The 12742-nt window shown below is 32.7% G+C and overlaps 1 protein-coding gene across 2 annotated transcripts in view; it reads left to right on the top strand.

Annotated features, from left to right (window-relative positions):
* Positions 1-12742, top strand: part of CNTNAP4 (contactin associated protein family member 4) — a 588793-nt gene that overhangs the window by 362465 nt on the left and 213586 nt on the right. For both annotated transcript variants that reach the window (XM_074208780.1, XM_074208782.1), the window contains exon 4: positions 1387-1534. In XM_074208780.1, the coding sequence (XP_074064881.1) occupies positions 1387-1534 (148 nt within the window). The remainder of the gene's footprint in view (positions 1-1386; positions 1535-12742) is intronic.

Genomic DNA, 12742 nt, shown 5'->3' with positions numbered 1-12742 from the left:
CCATTCATTAGCTCGTCCTCATCTGTGCTTGATGATGAATCCCTGTCTTAGAAGAGGCTGTGACTGCTCTCCTGCTTGTGCTCTGGTTGACCACAAGCTCTCCCTGGGCAAGGCTGGTGCATGGACTCATGCTTAGTTCATTCTGTTTGAATGAACCTGAAGCACCAATTGTGTCCTCCTTTGAGATCAGTCACTTCTTTTTCATCAGCAATTCTTCTCTGGCCTCATACTGAATCATCTTTGTGGACATTGGAACTACACTGACCCTTTGCTCTTCAATCCATCTCTTCACTTCCCTCTCTAACTCAGACCATTTGGCTGACTTGCCTCTCATGGTCTTCCTCTAATGGGATGTTTTCAGTAGGGTTTCCTCTTCCTGTAGTCAGTCTTGGATTGTTTTCTCAGTTGAAGGAGAAACACTGATGTTTCCCAGCAGGATTTCCATTCACTTTTGCAAAGTGGTACACTTTGAATTTGAATTTAGCACTGGACAAAAATCTTTTCTAAGTCACTTCTGGACAGAACATGGCAAAATGTAACCTAATATATCAGTAACAAATGCAAAACAATGAGTGCAAAGATAACAAGCATGGAAAAAGGGAAATGACAGTAAAAAAATCTATAACCACTGTGTAAGATGCTCCCAGTTTTTAGACCCCAAATTTTTCAAAAAAGGGGTACACCATATACATGGGGAAATACTATAAATGTTTATTTGGCTTTCTTTTCTGCTTCCCTATACAAGTCTCCATCCCTGGAGCTCTTTCAACAAAGGTGAGATGACTATTCATTGGGACAGTATACAACATATTCCTATTTAGGTTTGGGTCAGACCATATAACTCAAAGGTCTTTTCAGTTCAGATATTATAGAATTTTAGAGTTCTCACTTTTGTTTAGCCTATCTTAAATATTAGGATAATATTTGGACCCAAATTACAATTTATTCTTGAGTTCTTTTATAAACAAAATATTTTTCCTCAGTGTTTCTTACTACTCCAAACACTATACTATAATCTATATGTGTGTTTTATCCCTATTTAGAGATGAGGAAAAGGATTTTCAAAGTGAACACTTTATAAAAGCTATAGCTACTTTATAATGAATAAACTATAGTTCAGAACCAGTGTAATGATTCTGTTGAAATTTAACCTACCATAAAGATAAGGGAAATCTCCCACAATAGTAGGTAATTCATGAATGGAACAGAGAGTTTCATTCATATTATTGTTAAAGATTGGTATAGTTGCCTGTCCCTCATACATACATAGAGAAAACAAGTCTTTTTTACATTAAGAAAAGAAGCTAGACAATATTCATTGGCATGGGGGGGAACAAGATAAAATCAATTATGTATGTATTGATTTTTTTTTACATTTTCTTCTAGGGTTTTTCAGGAAACACAAATGCAGACAGCGTTGTATACTATAAACTCCAACATTCCATCAAAGCTAGATTTCTACGCTTCATTCCTCTGGATTGGAACCCTAATGGCAGAATTGGCATGCGGATTGAAGTATATGGTTGTTCATACAGTAAGTGTTTGCCTATATGCCTAAGTGAAATAAATGTCAGTGTAGAATTTTAAAAAGGAAAAACAAAACAAATTGCTATCTGGATGTCATATCCCTGCTATTTAAATAGACCTGAGTTTTATACAAAGCCCTTTTTTATTTATGTGATAATATTATTTTCAGAGACCTTTACATTTTTATTTTTAGGATAAAGCTATTAAATATATAACCCAGTGTCCAGTTAACCAAAAAATGATGACACTTATTACATGCTAAATTTCAATTATTTAACACTTGATTTTGGTTTTCATTTGTTTTTATATTGTGTTTTGTTAGCAACTTTTACTTTTAGGACTCAGATTTTAATAAGCAGAAATAGATTTCCACTTGGAAAATTCTAAGCATTCTAATCATGGCATCCTAAAATAATTAACCATAGAAAACTAACCTTTATAGCCAAAAGAAACATTTCACCTTATAATGAAATGGCAAACATCTTAAATCCAAGCATGAATTTTTAAAATAAAGAACTTTGTACAGAATATGAAATTTCTATTAAATGAATATTTAATGTATTTTTCTTAAGCCTATTATACATAAATCTATTCTGAAATTTATAATTTCCATGACTATACTTTTCTTAAATGAAATAATTGGTATGGCATTTTCAAAATGCTTTTAATTTTAAAACCCTTTCATACATATTATTTTAGAACCACATTTGTAATGTAGGAAAAATCACAGGGTATAGAATTCACTCTCATATTGGAATACCTAGGAACAAAATTAAATGATTAACTCAAGGTCACACAGAGTCAAGACTCATTACAATTTCCTTTAAAGCCAGTATTCACTCTTATAATTCCACTCTTACAGAACTGCAGAATATTAAGAGAAAGTAATCTTGGAGATCATTTAGTCAACCCCCTTATTTCACAGATGATATTTAACTAATACAAAGAAAAATGGTGATTTACCCAAGGTTCAGCAATAGGTAGATAGGATCAGAACTGATACTAGAACACAAGACTCCTAAAATTTCAGTCCCTTTTTCTTTTTCATTTAGTCAAGCTACCCCCATCTTATCTAAGCAATCGAACATGTTTTCAATTCTTAATTTTCCAACCTTTTAACCTTGACTTTCCCCTATTCAAATTTCACCAGATGTACCTATCTTTTGTCTTATTCCAACTGGATCCTGCTGCTTGATGAATGACATACAAAACTTGATAAACTGAGCCCTTTGAATAATGTCTTACTAAGTGGATTACTGTATTAACTTTTGGCTCTTAGATAACAGGGATCTTCTAAAAATAATGCTTGAACCAAGGAGTCACTTTCAAGTTATGAATGCCTGTAAAGAGACTTTTGTTGTTATTGTTAGATAGGGCTTTTTCAGAGAAGACTTTGTAGATGACCACATATTCCATGCGGTCAAGGACATTCATTCACTTATTCATTCATTTAGATAGTAAGAATTACTTGAATACTTTCTATCCACTCACTAGTCCTGAAAATGCTCTTAAAATAAAAAGAAAACAAGGGGAAAAAATCCAGAAAATAGAAAACACACAGCCTGTCCATAAAAGAATTTGCAGGACACTGAGTGAGAAAAGACATACATCTAGAATGTCACAAAAGCACTCTGCAATAACAATACAGAATTGCTAACTACTGTATCACAAGCTGAGTTTATGGGGCAAAGCAGATGCTCAATAGAAGCATAATCAGACTGAGGAGGACTTGTACAAGGACAGTTTCTTGAGGAAGGGAAAATCTGAGAAGACAGTTTTAATTCATATATACATATATATATATGTATATATGTATACACACATACACACATAGATAGATAGATAGATAGATAGATAGATAGATAGATAGATAGATAGATATGTATACATACATATACAGCTTATCCAAGAGGAGGTGGAGAAGGCATGCTATTTTAGGGACAATGGCACAGGACTCTGGACACAATATATGCTTAAAAAATATTTGTTTTATTACATCATATATGTGTGTATATGCATGCATACATATATGTATGTATAGGTAAGCATGAAATTTTGGGGAAATAAGTGTATTCAACAAATGACTCCTGAGATAGAAGGATTTTCAGAAATGATTCAATTCATCTCAGCTTAAAACATTATCAATTATCCATTGCATAAAATTCAAAATGCTGACAATACAATAATGAAAATCAACACAATCCCTCCCCTTAGAGAACTTAAGACAGTTTTAGAATTAAATCAAAAACATTACTCTGGCAGGGCTTCCTTATTTCATTTGAGCAACATCTTAAGCTTTATTTTGCTTAATTCATCTATTTTCTTTTCTCCCATCATCCTTTTTATTCCCCCATCCTTTTTTCTTTAAGATTTTTATATTGCTATGATTTTTCTATAATTAAGAAAGTATATATGTATATACATTTGTAGATATATATATATATATATATACCTCTTCTCATATCTTATAATTTCCATACTAGTCCATTTTGATATCTCTTATTTATCTATCTTTTATAACATTGGATTAGGAATCAGTAAACCTAGGTTATAGTCCCAGCTATTCATTAAAGCTTAGAAAATTCATTCAACCTGTCTGAACTTCAGTTTGTTTGTTTGCTTTATCTTATGTAAAATGTTGGGATTAGAATGACCTCTAATGCTATAATCGAGAAATAACAATTTGATTTTTTTTTTCTAACATTCATTTCTTTGTGTCTCTTCAGAAGATCCATGAGCATGCTTAATTAAAAACTGTTATGACCAGGATTGTTTATTTTGATTTATTTTGATCCCCTATAGTTTAACTTTTACTTTGTCACCTACTCAAGAAAGAATTTCAAGTTCATTAATGTAATAAAACCAAGATTCAGTTTAGTATGGTTTCTGATTTACCATTAGCTTACAGACCTTTCCACAAAGGTTTTAATTTAACTCAAAAAGATGGAATACAATATCTTTGAGGAAAAAGCATGACTTTGTTCCTCATAAGGGTCAGATAACATTTCTCCATGCATAGAATCAGAATATACAAATTATCTTTGTATGTTGTAACTATATGACATGAGTAAAAGACCTTCAAGATCATAGTTAAACCTTATTTTAGAAATTTCAAAACAAAACTGAGGACTAGATTGAGAAAAGTGAATTAATCAAGATCACAAGACTAGTGTTAGAGCTAGGACTAAACTTCTCTGGGAGGATCCCATGATGGAATGTAGCTCATTGTTGGCAAATCTATCACTTCTAATCTAAAAAGAAAAAAAAATGAATCAGCAATGCATTCTTTCATTGGTGATAATATTTTAAATATGTTACTTTATATTTAATTGATCAGAAAATTATAAATGAAACCATGTGTAGGTACTTCACTTGTTGATTTTTTTTCCTCCAATTATTAGTTCTAAATCTGGACCTCATTTCTTTGTCTTCATGTTTCTTTGACCAGGCCTTCATTCTAGCCTAAAGGCAGAATATTTGCCTAAGATTTTTAGCATATCAAATAAGAAATTAAATGACTATTTCTATAAACATTATAGAACAAAATGATTATATTATGCATGAAATTTCAAAATCTCTATTACATGGAGCTTGCTTTTTAATAAGAATATGATCATTTCAACATGTCACTATCTAACCTATCCCTCTTGTAAGTTATTACTTCTGACCTAATTTTTTTTCCAATTTTGAATAGAGAAAGTGAGAATTATGTCCCTACCATCCTTTCCCCATTGGCTACCTACCTCAACTGAAAAAAAGAAGAAAAAAATCCTTTAATGATAACCATAATCAAGCTTAACAATTTCCTATATTGGCTATATCTAAAAACATGTTATGGACTTTTTTACTTCCATGAAAGTCAAGATGCTCTTCTGACCAGACATACCACTGTGGCAAATCTAACACTAAGAGGAATGGAATGTAGCTGAGCCAAAGCTATACAAACAACTCTTTTTGTTAACTATTATTTAAGGATAGTTATTATTTAGAGTCATTTGGTCCTTCAGGAGCAACCTTCCTTAGTGGGACTCCCATGCAGTATGGGTGGAGGGATTCTGGGTGGAAGGATTCTTTCCCAATGCCTCCATTCATGTACGTCCTTGGATAAGACCAAATTTCCTTAAACTCCTCTTAGAAGTTTAAAGATGGGAGATGTTGGTCAAGGCCAGAAGCATCCAAAGGCACATTGAAAACTCCTAGAAGGGGAAACAATGACTATAGTAGGGGAGGAAAGTTTTGCCCAAAACAATTTATGCCATATTAAAATCTTTTGCGGTAAAACTAGGAACAGAATTAATAGATGAGAAGGAAGCTGTGCATATTGCTTATCTATAGTTTGACCAAATTTAATAAATTATTTCCTATTAATTCTTAAGAAGAATATGGGAGAGATATGGATTCTATGCAATAATGTAATCAAAGGACGTAAAATTGGTTGTATGGTTGGATTTAAAGAGTTCATCTTGTTGTTCAGTGTTAGTGTTGCAATAGACCTCAAGTAGACTACACCAAGTTGTCCTTGACTTTTTGTCAATAACTTGTATAAACTGGACTGGATAGATAATATATTGGGTGGATAGAGTCAAGATCCAAAAGGATCTTGACAGTCTAGAAAACTGGGCTTGATCTACTAAGATGAAATTTAATAAGAATAAATGTAGTCTTGCATTTCAGTATAAAAATTAACCCCAAAAATATAAGATTAAGGGAGGTGTCAGTGTTATTCTAGAAAAGAGCTAGGAGTTTTAGTGGATTTCAAGCTCAGTCAGTTATGCTAATAATCTAAACTTAAACTGAATTGAGGGGGCCTTGCTTCTAGAAAAATAATAGTTTTACTCTATTTTGCCCTTATCAGACTGAATCTGTACTATTGTGTTTAGTATTGTTAATTTAGGAAGGAGTTTGATAAACTGGAAGGTCCAAAGAAGGCTAACCAAGAAGGTAGAGGGTCTTAAAATGAGGATTAGTTGAAGGAATATTAAAAACACTCAGGAAGGACATGATATCTTTGTTCAAGTATTAGAAAGACCATCATGTAAAGGAGAGATTACATTTCTTTTGTTTGGACTGAGAGGGCTGTCCAAGAACAAAAAGTTGAAGTTGAAGGTGAACTTAATTTTAATATCTGAAAAAAATGTCAAAAATTAGAACCTTTCTAAAATGTATTGCCTTGATAGTTGGTAGTGTTAAACCTCAAGAAGCAAGATGGAGATCAGCCTATGAATTTTGGGGAGTACATTTTATTATCAATGACTACCTGCAGATACCTCCTCAAAGCATCAAGTGTCCAGAGAACAAGGTTTTATAATATTTTTGGGGGGTGTATTGTGAGCAAGCAGGATACAGAAGCAGAGACAGCAGTTAGATAGATTTCCTTGTTAGACTATTACAAGCATATGCAAACATATGGCCTAGTATAGATCTTGCTTTATGTCTTAACATGTTTCTCGAGACAGAGGGTGTCACATATTCCAGGGTTTCCCACAGGTTCAAGGCAAGTGAAATTTATATCCTATGGTTCCAGCTGCATCTGGGGGAAGGGGAGGCAGTCTTGAGAAAGGAGGAATTTTACAGATACAGCAAAATGATTAGGTTAACAAGAGCATTTTGTGTATCTCAGATAAATTTATGGTATATCTGTGAACCCCAGAGTCAAGCATTTGGGTCCTGTCCAATTATTCTCACACCCAAAGGTGCCTAGTCAAGTTTATATATTTTAGGAGTTTCTCAGGACCCAGAAAGGTATGAAGAGGACCCCTTTTATACAGGGATTACACAAATATTAATATTGTACTTCAGTAGATCTCACCATATTGAAGTTGTCAAGCTAACAATGGATACCCAGTTATTGGGTACTTTATAGTTTAGTTTCATGTTATTAATGGGTTATCTAGTTGACTACTGAGACTTCTATCTCTCCAGTTCTGTGATTCTGTCTTATCAAATTCCAAATTCCTTTATGCCACTACTAAGCTCATTCTTTGCTTAAAAGAAACCATTTCAGTCTAGATTAACGTAACATAATCTTTTCCCTATGTTGGGGGAATTATAGTTCTGTTTCTCAATAAAATATTTTTGATTTCTCTTGAGTTCCCAGTTAGGAATGTAGTCCTGCTTCTCAGTTATTTGGAAAGTGAATTCACTTCTCTGCATCTCTCTCTCCCAAGGCAATTAAAAATTCTCACTATCCTATTTCTTCTAGTCCTCTCAAGGATACACCCACATAAATTGAATGGTATCTTAAAGAATATTGTCTCTTTCTTTTTTTCATTTTTTTGGAAGATTTGGACAATACAACAGAAAAATATCAGTGACAAAGGAGGGAACAAAGAGATAGTACTTTCACCATCATTGTCTCTAAATGAGGGAACAATTTCATTCTCTCTTTTGTCTTGGCATTCCTTCCTCTTCAGGGCACTAGATATATATTGCATAAAGATAGATACTCTTTTATGTTCCTCTCCAAGACTAGTAAAGCAATTTCATCCTATAACATGAATCTGGCTCATTTTTCACTTCTCTTTAAATTTCAGCTCTTCTTTTGTAATAATAAAAATAACATTTTTATATCTTTTTAAAGTTTGCAAAGTGATTAATATGTATTATCTCTTTTGATTCTTAGTACATCAATATATGTGCTAACATCCTCTTTTTATAATTGAGGAAACCATGTACCCAGATCACATAGCTAATAAGCATCTTAGGCAGGATTTGAACTCAGATATGCTGACTGCAAGTACTATTCTATAGGAGTACATGCCTTAAAAGAGATGAAAAGAATTTCTGCCTATTCACATAAAGTCTAGTCCCTTGTCTATGAGTGACTCCCAGGGACAGAAATTAGGGACTGCATATTTAGTAGCAAACATTGATTTTTAATAACTCCCTAGAGTTAGATGGTTTGTAAAGGTTGTTCCAACACCTTTTGTATAACCAGGGCACTGCCTTGCAGCAGGCTTAGTCCAGAACTTACTTCCTTCAGTTGATTAAGTGCTCTCATGAAGACTTGGTTGGGCCTCTTGGCATTTTTTATGAAAACATATTTTCCTTCAACTACTTCACTCTGTTTCATGAGGCAATACAGTAATAATCTTCCATATTACTCTATAAACTTTTACAAACATGTCTCTTTTGAACTAGTGATGTTTTTTGGTTGTAATATGTCTCTGCTTGAGAGGTAGATCAAGAATTTACTAGATGGAACAGGTTCCAATCTCTTTTAATTTTCTTATTGATCACTGGCCAAGGATCTTGTATTTAAAGTACCAAAACAGGCAAAAATTATAGGGAGTTTCTGACCCTTTTTCTACCATTCAGTTATTGAAATTTATCATCAAACTATTTATTTTTTCATTTATTTTAATGAGAAAATCTTTTGTATCTATTTTTATTGCAATCTTTAAAAAAAGGATAGGCTATCATTTAACAGATTTTTTTTTCTTTACATTCATTCAGGAGATTGGGAAATGTATATATATATATATATATATATATATATATTAAAAATTCTTTCCACAAACCTTCCTAGTCATCCTACTTAACTTTAAGCAAGACATAATAATACCAGCAGTAACAATGATAATAATAATAATTTACCATAAAATTCATGTGTAACAAACATTAGGGTATATTGACACTAGTTATTAACATGTATAGGCATTGCTGCTATTTTGCTCTCTTTAGTAAGTTTAAAATAGCGCTATTAAAGTCATCCTCTGTCCATGTATATATATATATATGTATATATATATATATTTTGTTTTTACTGGATACTGTCATCTCTTTTATTATGCCAAATGTTGATATTTTATATCTTAACATCTTCTAAATTGCCTTGCTTTTTTTTATGCTACTGCATAAATGTCGAACAACTTCTTCCTGTTGATTTTTCAAGTGCCAGTTGAGTGCTTCCTTTGCATCTCTTTAAAACCCAATTCAGTGATGTAGACTTCAAGTACCTACATTCCACATCAGTGCTGTGGCTTTATTATAGTTGTTATGGAGAACTTTAACATTGTCTTAATTTGATTTATATTTTCCTCTAACAAAACCAAGACAAGCTTCTATTCATTTATAAAACATAGATGTTAATATGTGAATGGAAAAAAAAGGAATGGTTATTTTTCCAAGTCTAACTTCAAAACTATCTAGTAAAGATTCATTATGTATTCCATACACCCCCACCATCCTACCCCCTTTCAAAAGGACATATTTCTACTTAAACATTTGGAGGTACGCCAAGGGAATTAGTAGAACAGATTATTGTTCTTCTCACTGAGATCTCATTTATCACCTCTCAAATTAAAGCTAATTCTCTGTTATTTAGATGTTCCTTATTGAGGTCAGTATTTCTGTTTTTTCTTAAGTTTTTTTTTTAACATTTACTTTTTTACTGTGACTTTTTGAAAAACTTCAACAAACATAAGCATTTCAAAATACAAAGAACAGAAAAAGAGGATTTTTAAAAATTTGATTTACTGATTTATTTTGAATTTTACAATTTTCCCTCTAATCTCACTTGCCTCCCTCCACCCCCAACAGAAGGCAGTCTGTTACTCTTTACATTGTTTCCATGGTGTACATTGATCTAAGTTGAATATGATGAGAGAGAAATCATATCCTTAAGGGGAAAAAATAAAGTGCAAGAGATAGCAAAATTACATATAAGATAACAGGTTATTTTTTTTTTAAATTAACGATAATAGTCTTTGGTCTTCGTTCAAACTCCACAATTCTTTCTCTGGATGAAGATGGTATTCTTCATCATAGATACCCCAAAATTGTGCCTGATTATTGCACTGGTGGAATGAGCAAGTCTATTAAGGTTGATCATCACCCCCATGGTGCTGTTAGGGTTGTACAATGTTCTTCTGGTTCTACTCATTTTGCTCAACATCAGTTCATGCAAATCCTTCCAGCCTTCCCTGAATTCCCATTCCTCCTAGTTTCTAATAGAAAAATAGTGTTCCATAATGTACATAAACCACAGTTTGTTCAGCCATTCCCCATTTTTGCCACCACAAATAGGACTGCTATGAATATTTTTGAATAAATGACGTTTTTACCCTTTTTCATGATCTCTTCAGAGTATAGAACCAGTAGAAGTATTGCTGGATCAAAGGGTATGCATATTTTTATTACCCTTTAGGTGTAATTCTAAATTTCTCTCCAGAAAGGTTGGATGAGTTCACAGCTCCACCAACAATGTATTAGTGTCCTAGATTTCCCACATGCCTTCAAACACTGATCATTGTCCTTTCTGGTCATATTGGTCAGTCTGAGAGGTGTGAGGTGGTATCTCAGAGATGCTTTAATTTGCATTTCTCTAATAATTAATGATTTAAAACAATTTTTTATATGACTGTGGATCGCTTTGATTTAGAAGATTTTATTTTTAAAGAATTGTTTCCATTACACTAAATATGTTTTTGAGTGTTAAATTTTCACAATAGTAACACAATTGCCCTACTTATCTATGTCCCCTTCTGCATTCTTTTCTTCTGTATATTGTTTTAATAATTCATGACCGATTTTTCTTCCTTTTTTTTTACATCACTCTCACTACCCACCAGTTCTCTATTGCAGCCTCTCAACCCCTGAAATAGAAGCCTTTTTGTGTAACAGATAAATTTAATAAGAAAAAGATACTTGTACATTTTCTGTCTGAAATGTATATATGTATATATATATATATATATATATATATATATATATATATATATATATGGTTGATGCTACACTTTTAGTTCATTTCCTCTTAAGGGTGGGTGGCATGATTCTTGTTCAGTCTTCTGAAGTCATTGTACCAATCCAAGTTCTTAAATCTTTCAAAGATGTTCTCTTCTAAGTTATTATAACCATTGTATAAATTGTTCTCTTCTCTCTGCTCACTTTACAACTAGAATACTAGAAATCTTCTGAGAGCAATGATTATTACTTACCAATGATTTAGGGGAGACTCAGAGCGCCACCCTTGCCTATAGTCCTCATTTCAGTATTCAGTCTCTTAAAAGACATTACTGATAATGAAGTCAGATTAACTTTCTTAAAAATCTTGTTCAAACCACACCCAGTGGGAAAACCCATTGTTCTCCACTCAGGTTTGGGTCCAGATAAATTTTTTGAATAGATTATCTAATGCTGGAGATAACTTAAAAGTCCAGTCACTCATTGTGATATTCATTCTCTTTAATTGTTAACCATTCAGAGTTAATTGCCACTTTTTTTTAAGTGGTATTTTATTTTTTCAAATACATGTTATGAAAGTTTTTCAACATTCATCCATATACATACATACATATATATATATTAAGTTACATAATTTCCTTCCATCCTCCCTTCCCACCCACCCAACCCCAGTGTCAAGCAGTCACATGAATAGTGTACAAACATATATGTGTTAAACATATTTACAGATTAGTCATTTTCAGTATGAGGAACTGGGATTGAGGGAAAGAAGTTCACAAAAGAATTTTTTTTAAAAAGTGAATATAGGGACAACTAGGTGGCACAGTGGATAGAGCACCCTTCCTAGAGTCAGGAGGACCTGAGTTTAAATCTGGTCTCAGACACTTAATAATTACCTACCTGTGTGACTTTGGGCAAGTCACTTCACCCTACTGCCTTGCAAAAAAAAAAAAACCAAAAAACAAAAAAAGTGAATGCAATGTTAATCAGAGTCTGAAGGGTTTTTTTATTTGTTTCCTGTTTTGTTTTTATTGCTCTAGATGGAGATAGACTTGTCCATAGCTAATATAACAGGATTATCCTAGCTCTCTGAAATGCTGGAAGTACCTGCAACAACAATGTTGATCAACTCACAATATTTTTAATGTGTACAATATTCTCTTGGTTCTGTTTCCTTCAGTGAATATTTTTGTACAAGTGACATTTTTGCCCTTTTTCATGATCTCTTCAGGGTATAGACCCAGTAGTAGTATTTATGGATCAAAGGACATGCACATTTTTATTGCTTTTTGGGTGTAATTCCAAATTATTGCATCATTTTTTGGAGCAGTTTGCATCTATTATTTCTGCTTTTCTGCATTTCATCATAAGGTTTTTATGATCTAGTACATGGTCAATTTTGGTATAAGTGCCAAGTGATAAAGAGGAAAAAGGTATATTCTTTTCTATCTCCATTAAGTTTTCTCCAGAGATCTATCACAGGTGTTTTCTAAGATTTCATTTGCCTTAACTTTCTTCTTGTTTATTT

The sequence above is a fragment of the Macrotis lagotis genome, chromosome X (assembly GCF_037893015.1).
Source record: "Macrotis lagotis isolate mMagLag1 chromosome X, bilby.v1.9.chrom.fasta, whole genome shotgun sequence".
NCBI classification, from domain to species: Eukaryota; Metazoa; Chordata; class Mammalia; order Peramelemorphia; family Peramelidae; genus Macrotis; species Macrotis lagotis.
This window is presented reverse-complemented; position numbering and strand designations above follow the sequence as displayed.